This window comes from Stenella coeruleoalba, assembly GCF_951394435.1.
Source record: "Stenella coeruleoalba genome assembly, chromosome: 15".
Classification (NCBI taxonomy): Eukaryota; Metazoa; Chordata; class Mammalia; order Artiodactyla; family Delphinidae; genus Stenella; species Stenella coeruleoalba.
In genome coordinates, this window is record NC_137161.1 from 4,807,923 (window position 1) to 4,824,279 (window position 16,357).

General features: G+C 41.7%; 1 protein-coding gene across 1 annotated transcript in view; it reads right to left on the reverse strand.

The window, feature by feature from the left end:
• Positions 1–16,357, reverse strand: part of VAPB (VAMP associated protein B and C) — a 49,750-nt gene that overhangs the window by 19,361 nt on the left and 14,032 nt on the right. Inside the window, exon 2 of the mRNA XM_079946446.1 lies at positions 3,737–3,889. Within this exon, the coding sequence (XP_079802572.1) occupies positions 3,737–3,889 (153 nt within the window). The remainder of the gene's footprint in view (positions 1–3,736; positions 3,890–16,357) is intronic.

A 16,357-nucleotide genomic window follows, 5' to 3' on the forward strand; every position in this document is an offset into this window, starting at 1 on the left:
CTCTAGAGGAGAAAATCCAATCTCCTCTCCTCCAATCTCCATTTAAGTGTGCCTATTTTGCTGAGGTCCAGATTTGAATAATTCAAAACCGTCTCTAGCAGATGGTGCGTATCAAGGGGCAAGGGGCCAAAACCATGGCATTCTGGGCCAATTAATGCAAACACAAAGCACCCAGCACCCTCCCACCTACTGCCTGCCTCATCCAACAGGCACAGATCCCAGAAGGGGCTGTCAGAAGGAGATGCAAGGAGCACCTATCTAAAGGACAAAGAAAAGGAGTCAGAGACCCGAGTGACCGGATCCCCAAACACTCCTTTGCAAAGTCCACATGTTTTCACCTACCGACACAAGAAGTTTAGGTTATACCTGTTTCCAACTGTAACTTTACCACCTGAGTTTATACAAGAGTTGTTGTGTTTTTTTTAAGGGCCCAATGAGTGATGTGCCGTCTTCTGAAGAAGAGACATGACAGGTCAGCGTCTGGACTTTCGATGCATAATGTAAGGTCCTGCGAATATCAGATTAAGCTGACAGCTGAGAAGAGTTTCACAGGGTGTGTCTGAAAGACATCTGACAGCTGGAAAGTCTCAATCCCCCATCAAAACCCTGATCTGTGTGCCCTCAGACCTCAGTCTGTGTTGCCAGCTCCATGGGTGGATACCATCCCCCTCCTCCTCTTTCCCCTCCTCCTTGCCCCCCTCTCTCAAAGAATGATTTATAACCTTTCCTGTCAGCTAGCACATCCCAAGGGTTTTCAGAGATGGGAAAAAAATAATGTACTAGTCATGTCCTTTTCAGGTATGCTGTGACATTCTGTGTGGTAGGCAGGGCAATGCCGGTAGTATTTTCAGTTGATTTGATGACCTCCTTTTCATAGACTGTATTTGAAAATTTACTAGTGACTTTTCACTATAAAACAAATGCATATTATAGAAAGAAGAAAAACAAAAATTTCTTCTTAAATTAGAAAAATTTCATAAATTAGTAAAATGTATAGGATTGATTTATTTCTAAAAAGGCAATTCAAATATGTACGATCCACCTAGATCCAACAGAAACTAGCCAGTTTTTGTCAAAGCTAGTGGAAGAAAAATGCAATCCCACTCTCGTACCACGCTTCCCGTTAAAATCCTTCAGCACTGGTAAATACTCTGTGAGGCGGATACCACTCCCTCCACCTCACAAATGAGAAAACTGGAACCTAGGGTGGTTAAGAGTATTGGCACAGGTCAGCCGACAGGCTAAACAGCAGGGTTGGGCTTCCCGGTTCAGGTCTCCAAAGCCCAGCTCTAACGCCCTCTGAGTAGAGCGGGTGCAGCCCAGCTCAGCCCAGCTCAGCCGCGCGCTCGTGCGCGCGGGAAGGGAAGGCCGGCCTCCGAGCCCTCTGCGCTGCCCGGCCGCCGGGTGCCTCCTTCTCCTGAGGACAGTCTCTCTCACCCGCAGGAACCCGGGAACCCCACGTCCTCACCCAGATGCCATCACGTGGCTGCATTTTAACAAGACCCTTGGAAAAGTGCAGTGCTTTCACCCCAAGACATGAACGTCTAATAAATGATACAGCGGCCCCTCAGCACGGAAAACTACAGCAAGTGGAGGCTGGTCTCCTCTGCTGACTGATGAGGCTGTCCCGAAAATGCAACAAAATCTGGCTTTACCCAGGTGCACCCCAAGCACTGAGACCGATACACACCAAATAAAAACAAAGGAGGCCTTTCTCATGTGTAAACATAATCTTGTCTCATTAGGAGGAAGGTCTGCAGACACATGGACATTTTGTTATTCAGTGGCTTTTTCCCCCAAGTACATGACATTTTGAGAGCCAAGGTATTTTGCTTTACATTCATTTGTAAGTGGGGCCATCCCCTAACACTGTTGAGGCAGTTCAGTGTCACCAAAGAGCCACTAGATCAGGACAGACACCTGGCTTCAAATACTAGCTCGGCCACTAATCACCCATGTGCCTGTAGGTATTCACGCCCACTCTCTGAACCTTACCTTCTTATCTGCAAAAGGAAGGCCACAACCACAAAATCTTGGTCTTCCTTAAGGAGGCAGACATAAATCAAAACAAATGCCCAGAGTTCGTTATTACTTTAAAAAACACTCCTCTGATGGGGGAGGGGTGAATCTTTCTGAAAGAGATACACATATACTCACACACGTTTATACTTCATATTGGAAAGCACACCTACACTGTACAACTGCCCGTTGAGACTATTCAGAAAACGATGTTGCTGCCCCATGTCTACCGTGAAAACATCTAAGTCTCATCTACTGACAACCTTACTCAAATTTGACATGGGCAAGGAAATCAAGAGGTAAAGAAGAAGTCAACTTAAAAAGGGAATTAAAGATACCAGCTGCCCTTGATTTCAATGGAAAAACTGAAACCCTCTGGATCCAAGGAACACCGAAATGCCAACACCCTGGGCCCCTTCCTTTACCAGCATGCTGTAGTTCAGAGCGTCTGGGCATCAGAGTCAAACAGGATGGTCCACACCTTCGCTCTGTCACTGGCCCCCTTCTTAGTACAATGGGGGTAACAGTGCATTCTGCACAGGGCAGATAACAGAAATTACATGATGACATGTATGCAGGCCCAGCACAGAGGAGACCCTCAGTAAATGCTGGCTGCCACCCTCCTGATTTCTCCTGGATAATAACCCGATGCAAGAGTCCAAATCAGGTCTTGCAGCCTCAGGGACAAACACACAAGGGGACAGCTGGTGTGAGCGCACCATAATGAGAGGGACCAATGGATGTAGGGAACAAGAGTTTGCAGAAATGATCAGATAATGAAACACCTTATATCTTTCCCAAGAGGTGAGTCATTTTCTTTTAGGTGTCAAATGAATAGCCCAATGTATCACAATCAAAATCTGTCATGAAAAAAGCCAGCCAGGTACCCATTTCAAATGAGTAGTAGTTTCTAATGATGCCGAACCTTCTGTGACAGTCTCCTGATACTTAAAGGATTAACACACACTCCCCCACAGCTCCTCCACAAATACAAAAAGCACTGTTGGATCCAGAAGTTCTAATGAGCTAAAAGTTTATTCCATTTCTAAAAATACATTTAAACTCAAACCCATCACTTACATCTCCTTAATTCTGAAATCCAATTCTCAATTTGGGTACTCTACCAGCATCTTTTCAAAATTTGGACTTTGGAAAATATATGCCCTCTCAGACAGGAGGGGAAAAAACCCATCAGACATGCACAGAACTTGCCCCCTTGAGTATATTCCAATTTCCTCAGCCTTCATCTCCCTTACCCTTTCACAATCAGTAAAGTGCAGTTACCAATCACTGGAAATGACATGAGCTTAATGTCAGAAATCATTTAGCTTAAATAAGAAAATAACTCCATTTAGCTTTCTCCCACAAAGTAAAATTAAGTTTGTTTAGCCCTTTTTTATTTACTGCCAAAGGGCAGATTTAATTTCAAGGGAGCGAAAACCAAACTCATTCTGAAGCAAAGTCTGAAGTTACCACTTTAATTTTGCTCTAACTATTGAGGCACGAAGGCTGTAAGCATTCAACTAAAGAGACTTTAATTATGGAAGAACAACAGGTGAGTGGGACCCACAGAGCTTTTTAATCAGAGGGTGGGGGCTTGTGGGGGAGAAAACGACCATATTATTTTGCTATACTGCACACACAAGCTTTAAGAGATCCCACTACTTCTAGGGGGCCTTTTTAGCCCACCCTGTTGGCCTTCATTCTCAGAACTTACCAGATACATTAATAGAGGCCCCTGCATCAATGATCCCACTGTTGGGCCTCACGCAGTACCTACGTGGTGCCGTGGTCTTCACTTTAAAACACACATTTCGGTCTGTCGGGTTGCCAAGCTTTAGGTTGGTGGTGACAACGTCGGTGAAGGGACCTGTGGAATGAGACAGAGATTAATTGGGGATCTCAGGAGGATCGTTTAGAAGAAAGACTGATTTATGGTCTGGGGTCAGGAGGGATGTGCAAATATGGTTAATCCAAAACCACCTCATTATGATGGATGGGAGAGACCAGCCGAGGCTGACGCACTAACAGTAACAGCTAACATTCACCAGGTTCTCACCACGCCACCAGGCACCTGGCCTAGTGAGTGTCCTAGCATACGGTGTCTCCGTGACACCTCACAAATCCATGGTTACTGCCGGAGGAGAAAACGGAGGCTCGGGATGACGCACCGCCTGTCTGAAGTTTTCATGCTAGTTAGCGGTAGTCAGGATCTGGAACCAGGCAGCCTGAATCCAAGGCCAGTTCTTAACCTATGCTGAACACTGATTTCCGCAATAACAAGATGAAATCTAACAGGGAGAATGTAAAGGACTGGACCTGGGTCCAAAATGATTATCAAAGGCAGAGTGTGCCCACAGTAGTAGAGAGGCAAGAATGACGCTGAGGTGTTAATGGTCTATACACACAAACTGCCCCCACAGCAACACAGTGTCGCTGCAGAAAAGGTAACATCATCTCAGGCTGTGGCAAGTTCAGAGTCCTGCTGGGCAGCCCACCCCTGAAACATCACGTTCAGTTTTAACTACCCAGGGTACTGGGAAGATTGAAACAAAGTGCCCTGAGGGTATTTTTTATCATTATTATTTATTCATTTTCTACTTTATTAGATTTTTTAATTAAAAAAGTAAAACATGCTTCTTAAAACAAGCCAAATAATAAAGGATGTATAAAGAGGAAGTTAATCAGCTTTCCCTTGTCCCCTGAGGTAACTAATATTCACAATATGGGAGATGTTTCCACATCACGTATGCTTACACAAGCAGTACACACATACATGAGTGAGATGGGGGGATTAACAAAAATGGGATCATACCATTTACATTACTCTGAGACTTCTCCAACACCTGACCACTAGGGTTTATCAAGAAATCGGGTGGGGGACGGGGGGGGGGGGGGCGGGGGCGGGGCGGTGAACTACAAGGTCTCTTAGGACCTCTTCAACCTCTTTTCAAATTCACATCTTTTCACTATGTAAATCAATGATGTCTTTGTGTTTCCTCCAGGCAAGCTCTTTACCCCATCTTTACATTCACAGGAAGTAAGAGATGGGGTGGGGAGGTATGTGTGCTCCTGTGTTCACAAACTAAGAAACACATGAAGTTGGTTCATCTGCTCCCTACGGAGATCCACAACCAAGACGTTTAAATCTGCGCCTTGAAAATTTTTCAATGAGACTCTGAGCTCCTGAGGACAAGAATGATACCAGTTTCTGTATCTCCAGCACTGTGCCTGGCATGTGGTAAAGGGGTGTGTGTGGAGAGAGGGGGCAGGGAGAGAGAGAGACAGAGACAGAGACTGACTGAGAGTCACTCACCAAGGAGGAAAAGTACCTCGTGGATTACCACTAGCAAAATTAAAATCTCAGGCTGCGTTCTCGCCTCTGGAGGTGCTCTGGGCATGAAAAATCAATCTGATATGGGCTTAACAAATATAAATTAAGAAATCAATAACGGTGAAAAGAAAGAAAGGAAAAGGGACTCAATTCCAATAAAATAAACTGCAGCCAGTTCCGCTAGAAAGCTTATTTTGAAAACGTGAATCTGTTTCAATGTGATTGATGTGCATATTATGGGGACAATCTGAGCATAAAATGGATTTCACATTTGCTTATGTGTGATTTTGTCTGCAAGAAACGCTAAGTGATCACAGAAAACTGCACCCAGCTGCACTGAGTGGCATAGAAATACACAACATACACAACTACACACACCTCAATCACCCACCAGCACCTCCGTTCACCGTGTGGGACAGGGGCCACACCCATCCTCACCTGGTGTCACTTTCCCTGTGATTTCGGGTAACCCTCCTTCCTCCACTTCAGTACCTCACAAACTGCAACTCTCTTCCAACGCCCACTTCCACAGGCAAACTTCAGGTCTTTTTCAAGGTAAAATGCCATATTTATTGTAGTATGTATATATTTCCGAGCCATTTAATGTGCGCAAAACTGTGCTTCTGCTTGTATCAGGTTCCTGTCTTTGTGTGTGTGTGACCAGCAAAGGTTTTGAGTGCTGTGCACCTAACCTCGTTTCCTCCTCCTAAGTCCTATGGTTTTTACTGTGCTATTTTGTATAGGATGGCGATTTTTAGGAACGCATGTGCCGCGTTGTAGCAGGACTGATTATACTACTAGATTATCTATTGTTTTGTAGTTACTTATACTAAAAGCTATTCCCATTCTTTGAGCAACGACACCTTCAGGAACGAAATGCCTAGGGAATTCCCCAGTGGTCCAGCGGTTAGGACTCCACGCTTTCACTGCCAAGGGCAAGGGTTCAATCCCAGGTCGGGGAACTAAGACCCCACAAGCCACGTGGCAGGGCGCCCCCCCCCCCAAAAAAAAGAATGAAATGCCTAGACAGAATTTCTCCATTTGCTTACCTTTCCAATAAGCCCTGCCCTTGGCCCCGTGGCAGTCAAGCTGGACGCCACAAGAGGGAGGCACTTTGTAGGTCCGGCTGTGGCCAGGCATGGGGAAAGGCAAGGCCTCTGCTATCTGATCCCGCCTACTGACTCCATCACACATAACCCTCTCTTGACATGCTAAGTCATCTCCTTACTGAGAACTAAAAGCTGACACAGGAGGGTGGGTACCCTGTGGCCCAACAGGATTTTCAGCCACGGTGAGCGACAGCCAGACGCTGACCACGCTCCATCCTCGTATCAAATTCTTGGCCTCTCGGGAGAAAAAAGACACGTGGTGCTGAGGCAGTCTTTTCAGGATTATGGAGGCAGCAGCTCTCCACGACTCTACCCTTTTCCGCTCTCCAACACATGCAGTCTGGCTCAGAATGAAGATGGAGAAAGTCTGATCTCCCGTTAAGCCTCTTTGCTTGAAGTGGATATCACTTCAGCAATGGTAAAAGAAAAAAAGAACAACTAAACACAACTCAAGTTTTCTGGAGTCAAAGAAAGCAATTAAACAAACACACAAACACAAGCTCAGACAGACCTACACGGGCACAATCACAATGTACATATATTCCTTGGCCCTCATGTAAAAGGTGCCAATCACAAGGACTTACATGCCAATCATATAAGCAGAGCTCCAGCTCGAATGACCCCACAATGCTGGGGGGGAAAGGAGAAGAAAACAGACAAAAACTGTGAGACACCTGAAAAGGGGTGCGCTTTCAAATATAAGGCCTACGGGGGAAAACAGTACTCTCACCGACAACCTGAAGGTGCTTCATAAACTAACAGGCCTTAAAGCTTTCCAGATAGAAGCTTAAAGTTATTTGTTTCAACAAAATTCTGCCTCAAGAACATGGAAACATCTTCAGTTCAGAATGCCAAGAATTCATAAGGCCCCACAAACACATCCAAAAAAATAGAGGATTTTCTAAGGTGGTTTGAAGTTTACTAAGCAGAAAATAGGGATGCTGGCAAGATTCCACGGTGATGAAATTAAGAGCACTTACTTGTTTCCAGCTCAGTTTCTCCCGTCTCTTCCTCCTCACCCTGCCTCATCAGAGGGGGGAGTTTAAGTGTCTTTATCCTTTACAATGACCTTTTCTGCTAGGTATTCCACAAAAATAAAGCAAATTTAACTGTAAACACTAATCTGCTTTTGGAAATTCCACCAGTTAACCCATTACATAGCAATCTAAATAATATTTCAGCCTATAAGATTCACCTAAAAAGTAGTCTAAATTATTGAAAGACAAACGATATTTGTGTAATAAGCAGAATAAAATAAATATCCCAGATTTCTCCCTCAACACTCAATCCTGAGCCATTAAGTGTTAGAGATTCCGGGCTTCTCTGGTGGCGCAGTGGTTGAGAGTCCGCCTGCTGATGCAGGGGACACGGGTTCGTGCCCCGGTCTGGGAAGATCCCACATGCCGCGGAGCGACTGGGCCCGTGAGCCATGGCCGCTGAGCCTGCGCGTCCGGAGCCTGTGCTCCTCAACGGGAGAGGCCGCAGCGGTGAGAGGCCCGCGTACCGCAAAAAAAAAAAAAAAAAAAAAAAAAAAAAAAGTGTTAGAGATTTCTTGGGCTTACATAGGTTTTATTTTTAAAAATCTGGAATAAACTATACTAAAAATATATGCAAGTGAACAACATCATTGATAAAATAGCAAAGTCTCATGTGTAAAAATCATGACATTTTGTAAAAACAGGCCAACCCTTCTCTCCTCTCCCTGGGCAATTGACTCTAAGAATTTTATTGAAAACAAATTCTATTCGATTTGAGTAATTATAGGAAATAAATCATGTTACTGTTCTCCCTTTCCCCTCTATTAATGAATCAGAATACACAAAAACCTCAATAAAAATGATGTAATAAGGGCTTATGAGAATCATTCATATTTTTACTAGTCATTTTCATTTCATAGAACTGCCATTTCCATTAAAGCATTATGTAAAAAATGGGATTTTCCTATACCAACATGCATATTTATCACCAATGAACAGAGTCAATTTACAAATGAAATCTTCAAAAATTAGACTTTTTTATTTTAAAAGATGAAAAAAATGATTGGTATCTCTAGCACTGCAGCACCTCCTTTTAAGCATTTTTCTTTCTAATCTTCCTTATTTCATATAGTTATACAGATATTTAAGAATTAACATCTAACATGTGAAAAAGGAGGTCCAAAAACATGAAGCAACATGAATCTGGGAGAAATTAGGAATATTCCTTAAAGTTTTAATTTTTCTCCTTTTTAACAATTTGAATAATGTTCTTCATGCCCTATATTATGCATATTCATCTGTGAAAATTCTTGTGAGTCTGATAGATGCTCATGAATAGCATTAACTAACGCAAATATGAATTCCATGACATGCTCTAAAACATACTAAGATAAAACTAAGCACAGTATAAACTATTTCTTCCACCCAGGTTTGGCTTATTGTCATTTTAAAGTGTGTATTTTAAAACAGTAAGAAGATCTAGAATTGGCCTTAGAAAGTAAATAATACAATTTCAGCAGAAATACGCATAGCATTAAAAGTAAAAGCAGGAACAGTTAATTTTTCAGTCTTACTTACAAAAATGGAGTCTCAGCATTATAAAGCGCTGGTTTTAAAGGTCAAGGAAAGAAGGTCATAATCCAGCAAACGAGATTCTCAACAGTAAGACATCAGGTTTCAGGTATTGACAATTTCATCAAAAATGGCTAGATAAACTTATCAATCAAGAAACACAAGAGCATTCTGTGGAAAAAGTATTCCATTAAATTTTTAAACATTTTAGCAATCTATGCACGGTTTAAGAGTACTTCCTTCCTGTAATCGTTCATTCCAAGATCCATGGAAGAAAAGACTATAACAAAACTCTTCCTTTCAGAAAATGCAAATAACCATTTTCACAAAAGAATAACTTAAGCATTCAGGTCCCAATGACTGTAAAAGGTGACAGTGAAACTCCAAGTGAACTCAAAACTCAATCTTGACCTTACTTATCTGTGTAACCTTAAGCATATCGTATCACCCCATATGTAAAGAGCAGGACAGAAATTAAGGGGTAATATTTTTCCTTAGCAATTCAACTAGAAAACAAAGATAGATATATACACACACACACACGAAACTATAAAACTCCTAGATGATAACATAAGAAAATCTAGATAACCTTGGGTTTGGCGATGACTTTTCAGATACAATACGGAAGGCACAAACCATGAAAGAAATAATTGATAAGCTAGACTTCATTAAAATTAAAAATGTTTGTTCTGCAGTGGATACTGTTAAGGAGAACGCGAAGACAAGCAAGCCACAGACTGGGAGAAAATATGTGCAAAATATTTAAAGTATTTAATAAAGGACTGTCACCCAAAATATATAAAGAACTCTTAAAACTCAACAATAAGAAAATGAACAACTGAACTTAAAAAAAATGGGCAAAAGATCTGAACAGACACCTCAGTAAAGAAGATATACAGGTGGAAAAAATATACAAGTGAAAAGATGTTCAACATATGTCATTAGGAAATTGCAAATTAAAACAACAAATGAGATACCAATACACACTTATTAGAATGGCCAAAATTTAAAACACTGACAGCATAAAAGGCTGGCAAGGATGTGGAGCAACAGTTCTCATTCCTCGCTGCTGCGAATTCAGAATGGTATGGAACTTTGGCAGACAGTGCGGCTGTTTCTTAAAAAACCCAACATACTCTCTTGCCACACAATCCAGCAATCGCACTCCCTGGTATTTACCCAAAGGAGCTGGAAACTCACGTCCACACAAAAATGTGCACACAGATGTTTACAGCAACTTTATTCATACTGCCAAAACTTGAAAGCAACCAAGATGTCCTTCAGTAGGTAAATAAACAGTGGTATATATAGACAATGGAATATCATTCCATACTAAGATGAGCCATCACACCATGAAAATTCAGACACAGACGAATCTTAAATGCATATTACTCAGTTAAAGAAGCCAATCTGAAAAGTCTATAACCTGTATAATTCCAACTATATAACATTAAGGAAAAGGCAAAACTATGAAGATAGTGGTTGCCAGGGGTTAAGATGGAAGGGAGGGATACAGAGACTGAGTACAGAGGGTTATTAGGACAGTGAAACTATTCTGTATGATACTATATTGGTGGATACATGTTATTATACATTTATCAAAACTCACAGGATGTACTACGCCAAGACCGAACCCTGACGCAGACTACGGACTTTGGGTGACAATGACGTGTCAAGGCAGCTTTATCAATTGTAACGCACGTACTACTCTAGTGCTGGACGTTGATGGTGGAGGAGACTGTGCATGTGTGCAGCCGGGGCAACTCTCTGTACTTTCTGCTCAATTTTGCTGTGAACCTAAAACTGCTCTAAAAACAATAAAGCTTTTTCTTTTCCCCCCAAAAAAGAAGGAAAAAAAAAGTATTTGGTCTTCATATTAATCCACTTTTGGTGGCACCCCCGCAGTTTCAGATAGTAAATATGACTGATTTTAATATACTGTGTGTGTATAATTGAATAAATAAATAAAGATGCTTTGTTTTGCTTTTCTTCCATTTTCTGGAGTTCATGAAATTCTGGTGTTGCAAATACATAGCCTTCCTTTGTAATATGTGTCCTGAGGTAGCCACAATACTTTGAAACTCAAACTATGTGTTACCAAGTAAGTTATATGCCAATTTGATATATAATTTATCAGCTCTCAGCTTTCCAGATATAAATTTAAAGTTATTAGCTCCATAAGTTTTTTCCCACTCTGCATAAAAAGAGCTATATTATTTTATACTCTTTTATAAACACAATTTAGGTACAATATCTCTTGTTTCTTCAACACTTCCAAAAAACAAGTTACCATATGTCATTTCAACTCTGAAAAGATTACCTTCTGGAAAGGCAATAATCTGTCTCCAGAAGCCTAGGACTGATGATGGGTTTTGTTAAGACAATGAAATTATGCTTGAGGTTTCAATACAATAGACCCTGATACACAGAGTCTATTGTAAAAGTATATTAAGATGGGGGAAATGGACACTGTCAAGTAAAAATCTGTTGGATATCTTATAGACGTCTTTAAAATTTATCCTTTGACAGTGTATTTTCATTAAAGGTATCCTATTGCTTCCTACTTTCCCTAACCATCTGCAATGCACCAATCCTCACATTATTTTTCTTGTTTATGTAAGGCTTCCACTTTCAGAATGTAAACTCCAAAAACAGAGACTTTTCTGTCCCTCTTGTGTTCACCGCTGATCATCAGTTTGCAGAACACTTCCAGACATAGCACAGATGCGCAATAAATATGCTGAACAAATGAGTAAAACGGCCGTGCCACACTTCTCTCTACTTTAAACAATGCTTCCAGTCTTCCTGCACCCTCCCTCCTGGATGCACCACCAGGCTCGGGGCGAACCCACACTGATCTGGCTGCTGACTGCTCCCTCCGCAGCACTATCCCCCTTTTCATCTTCTACCTAAGACTTACCACTGACTGATAGTTCATGTGTTCCTTTCCTGCCTGTTTCCCACCTAGAGTGAATCTCCACGATTCAGCACTGGAAGGTCTGAGTCTAGAAGAGCGCAACACACTGTTGCACTAAAGGGCTCAGTAAGTGTGTGCAGCACAAATGAACACCAGACTTCCTCAGAGGCGATTCAACTCTGATTCTGACACGTTTCCATAACTTTGATCCGAAATCATGATATATTTTTGTTCATACACAGGTTGAAGGTACTAAAAATGTTCACTTGTGTCAATGATGCCTTCGTCATTATTATTCTATGATAATTTTGTTTAACGTTGCCCCTTCAAAAAAAATGAAAAACAGATTTCATAGTAACAGCTATTCAAAGACGGTAAGTTCTTAAATAACCATGAATTCAAGAGTAAGGACACTGGGAGGTAATTTTTTAAAATCTATTTTCTTGATTTAATTATTAGCTCACACGTTAATTCAAAGCTTCAGAAACAAAAATAAAGGTTTGCAACCAATGTGCCTTTAATGGCAGACAGTGGATTCCAATATTTCAGCAGAAAGCCTAATTATGTACCTCTTATTCTGAAAGAACCACACATAAAGAACCCTACACATACACATAACTTTCCCAAAGAAATCTTAGAATGCAAAGTGTTCTAAATTAATAAAGTAACCTACCTGATATCCTCGGAGAAGGCCAGCTACTGAGAAACATCACACCCATTATTATAGCAAGAGAAATCAAAAACCAAGAATACTCCCTAATGATGCCATCAAAAGCACACTAGACGCCAGCTTGACTGAGATAGACTATACCAACCTTTAAGGCTGCTTATTCAACTCACTAGTTTCCTAGCTCCTTTGGAGCAAAAAGAAGTAAAACTCAGTCTCCCATCAACTCCATGGGTGGGAAAAACTAGACCACAAGGCACCCTACTGTAGTGTAAGAATCCAATGGATAAAGTACTATGGAAGTGTAAGATCAAACTCAGGAAAGCTACCTGCAAAAGACATAAAGCTGGACAGCAAGGAACACCTTAGGAAACTGAAGGATATTTGGAGCTTATGTTAACAGATAAGCAATTACTATTAGAATATATAAAGAACTCTTATTAAGAATAAATGTGTTGGGACTTCCCCGGTGGCACAGTGGTTAAGAATCTGCCTACCAATGCAGGGGACACGAGTTCGAGCCCTGGTCTGAGAAGATCCCACATACCGCGGAGCAACTAAGCGCATGTGCCACAACTACTGAGCCTGTGCTCTAGAGCCCGTGTGCCACAACTACTGAAGCCCGTGGGCCTAGAGCCTACGCACCTCAACAAAGAGTAGCCCCCGCTCGTCGCAACTAGAGAAAGCCTGCACACAGCAACAAAGACCCAACGCAGACCGAAAAAAAAAAAAAAATTCTTATGAAGGAATACTATACAGCAATTAAAAAGAATGAGCTACATCTGTATTTCAACAATAGCTGGGTCTCAAAAAACATGTTACGTGATACATACACCACAATAGCACATTAGGTAATACAGAAAAAAATGGAAATAGTTCACACTAGATTCCTCTGGAAAGTGAAGAAGAGATCTGGAGCATGAACGGGCAGATGTGGAGGACAAACATGTCTTCAAATTCTTGGTGAAGGTTTATTTATTAAAGAAAAACTTTACAAGTCTAACAAATTATTAACATTTAGTTATTCTGTATTTGGGTGTTTATTAAATTATATGTATTTTTGTGTATTTACATTTTTTCCCACAGGAAAAAAGCAATAGTTTAAGATCCAGACAATGTTCTGAGAGAATTTTCTTCTTGTCCAGAATGCTTTGTATACATGAAAATACTAGAATCCTGAATTGTGGAGCTGTTGAAAACCAATATACACACATCAATAGCCATTCCTGTGTAATTTTTATAAAAATCAAGGTTATTATTTAAAACACGTTTAGAGTAGAAGTGGTCTCACTAATTCAAGACAAAGACCCAAACTCAAAATTTTGACAAAATCTATTATAAAAACTTTGAAGACTAGAAGCCTTTACCCATCTAGAGATAAATTCCTTTTTTTTCCCCCGAAATTTATTTATTTTATTTATTTATTTTTGGCTGTGTTGGGTCTTCGTTGCTGCGCCTGGGCTTTCTCTAGTTGCGGTGAGCGGGGCTACTCTTCATTGCAGTGTGCGGGCTTCTCATTGCAGTGGCTTCTCTCATTGCAGAGCACGGGCTCTTGGCGCGTGGGCTTCAGTAGTTGCGGCACACAGGCTCAGTAGTTGTGGCGCACGGGCTTAGCTGCTCCATGGCATGTGGGATCTTCCCGGACCAGGGCTCGAACCTGTGTCCCCTGCATTGGCAGGCGGATTCTCAACCACTGTGCCACCAGGGAAGCCCTAGAAATAAATTCTATGACTACTTTCGTTAATGCAACATTTCTTTTCTAAATAGAAAAATGGCTAAAAGTATTATATAAGAGCTGAAGTTTCGTACATTCTACCTATACCCAGCACTAAAACAGATTATTTTAAGGTAATGGCACACCTATCTAGTGTGAATTTTATATCAGTTCTAAAAGTACCTTAGACTCAGTTTTTTTTTCAATGCATAATCTTTGACCCATTGACTAACAAACATCTAGTAATTTTTCTTTATTTAGGAGACCAAATTTGTGATTAGGGTGATCATGAAATTAAACAAAAAGATAAGCAATATTCTACTCCAATTAAAATTCTACCTGTAAAGGAGAGTGGCAAAACATGACATTTTTTTTCACACAAAGCAGGAAGAATCAAGACAGATATTATGCCCAAAGGAGTTATATGCGTGATTAGAGAGCAAGGGGTCCCAATTTCTCATGGTCATTGTGGCTGGAACTTGACTGAGTTATAAATTAACAGGTCAAGTCAAGTGCCTAGAGTCAGTAACAGCAGAAGTAAAAACTTCCCCAAAATGTTCAACCTTCAGTGGAGATGACAACACATGAAAAACCTCCACACCAAAATCAACACGTCCCAATTCACAGCAAACACAGAGGAGTGAAGCAAAAACACACTTAGCATTCTGCACCTCTATGGTCCAAGTCGAATTTTCAATTTGTGAACAATGAGAAATAGCAGAATGTGGTTTATCAGTCAGTATGTAATCTGCTCTGGTTTCCTTTTCAATAGAGAACCTAAGTGGCTATACAAGTGAAAAGAGATTATCAACCAGGTCAGCAGCTTCTTAAACAAATTCAACAAGAGGCCAGGGAAAAAGGCTGTGAGACTTGGGTGAAAAATATTTTCCATTTTCCCCTTTCTTGACTTTGGAAATCATACTCATTCTTCAAAGTTTTGCTCAAATGTCCTCTCTTTTGGAAAGGCTTACGTCACCTCTCAGTTGGAAAAAATTATTCCTCCCTATACTGTGTTCTAACGATAAACTGAGAATTGCCAAATTTATATCCACAGCCTGACCCTCTCCCCTGATGTCCACTTACAGCTGTACTAAGCATCTCAAGTTTATCATGGCCAAAGAGCAGAGTCCCATTCCCCTCCCCCAAACCCAGTGTTTCCCATCTCAGGAAAAGAAACCACCATTCACCGAAATGCTTGAGCCAAAAGCAGTCACCTTAGCTTCCTCTCTTCCTCTCCTGCTCCACATTTGACCTTTCAGCCAGCTCTACCTTCAAAAGAGATTTGGAATCTGAGCACTTCTCATCCCATTCTCTCCACTGCCACCGCCCTGGTCCAAGCCACAGTCTCTTGGCCTGGGTTACGGATAACTGTATGGATTACAGATGGATGGATGGATTATGGACAACTGTGTGCATGATGGATGGGTAGATGGATGATGGATAACTGTATGGAGGACGGATGGGTGGACGAGTTACGGGTAACTGTAGCAGCCTCATGGCTCCCACACATCTCCCACAGCCTACTTTCCCCACACCGACCATGGTCTTTTAAAAAGACTCCTGGTCAGAATCCTCCATGCCTTCCCACATCACAACAAAATCCAAAGTCCTTCCCGTGGCCTGTCTACCAAGAGCTCCTCCTTCCTCCCTGAGCCCATCTCCTACTGCACCACTCCATCGTTCAAGACTGTGCTGCTCCTTGAACACACCAAGCCCATCACCATCCGAGGGCCGTGCACTTGCCGTCCCCTCTCTCTCTAATGCTCTTCCCCCAGCTTGCACGCTCATTTTACACAGGTCTCAGTTCAAACATCACCTTCGCGGAAACTCAGCCTTCCCCAGTTACCCTCTTTAAAACAGAACCCACTCCCAACCAAACCCCTTTATCCTGCGTCCACCCCCACTCCCCATTCAGCACCTACCATTATCTGATACCATATTACACGTCTTTCCCATCCTTTTATATACTGCCCATCTTCCCCACTAGGAGGTTTTGTCAGTTTTTTCATCTTGGCGTCTCAAGTACCCGGGACAGTATTTAGCACACT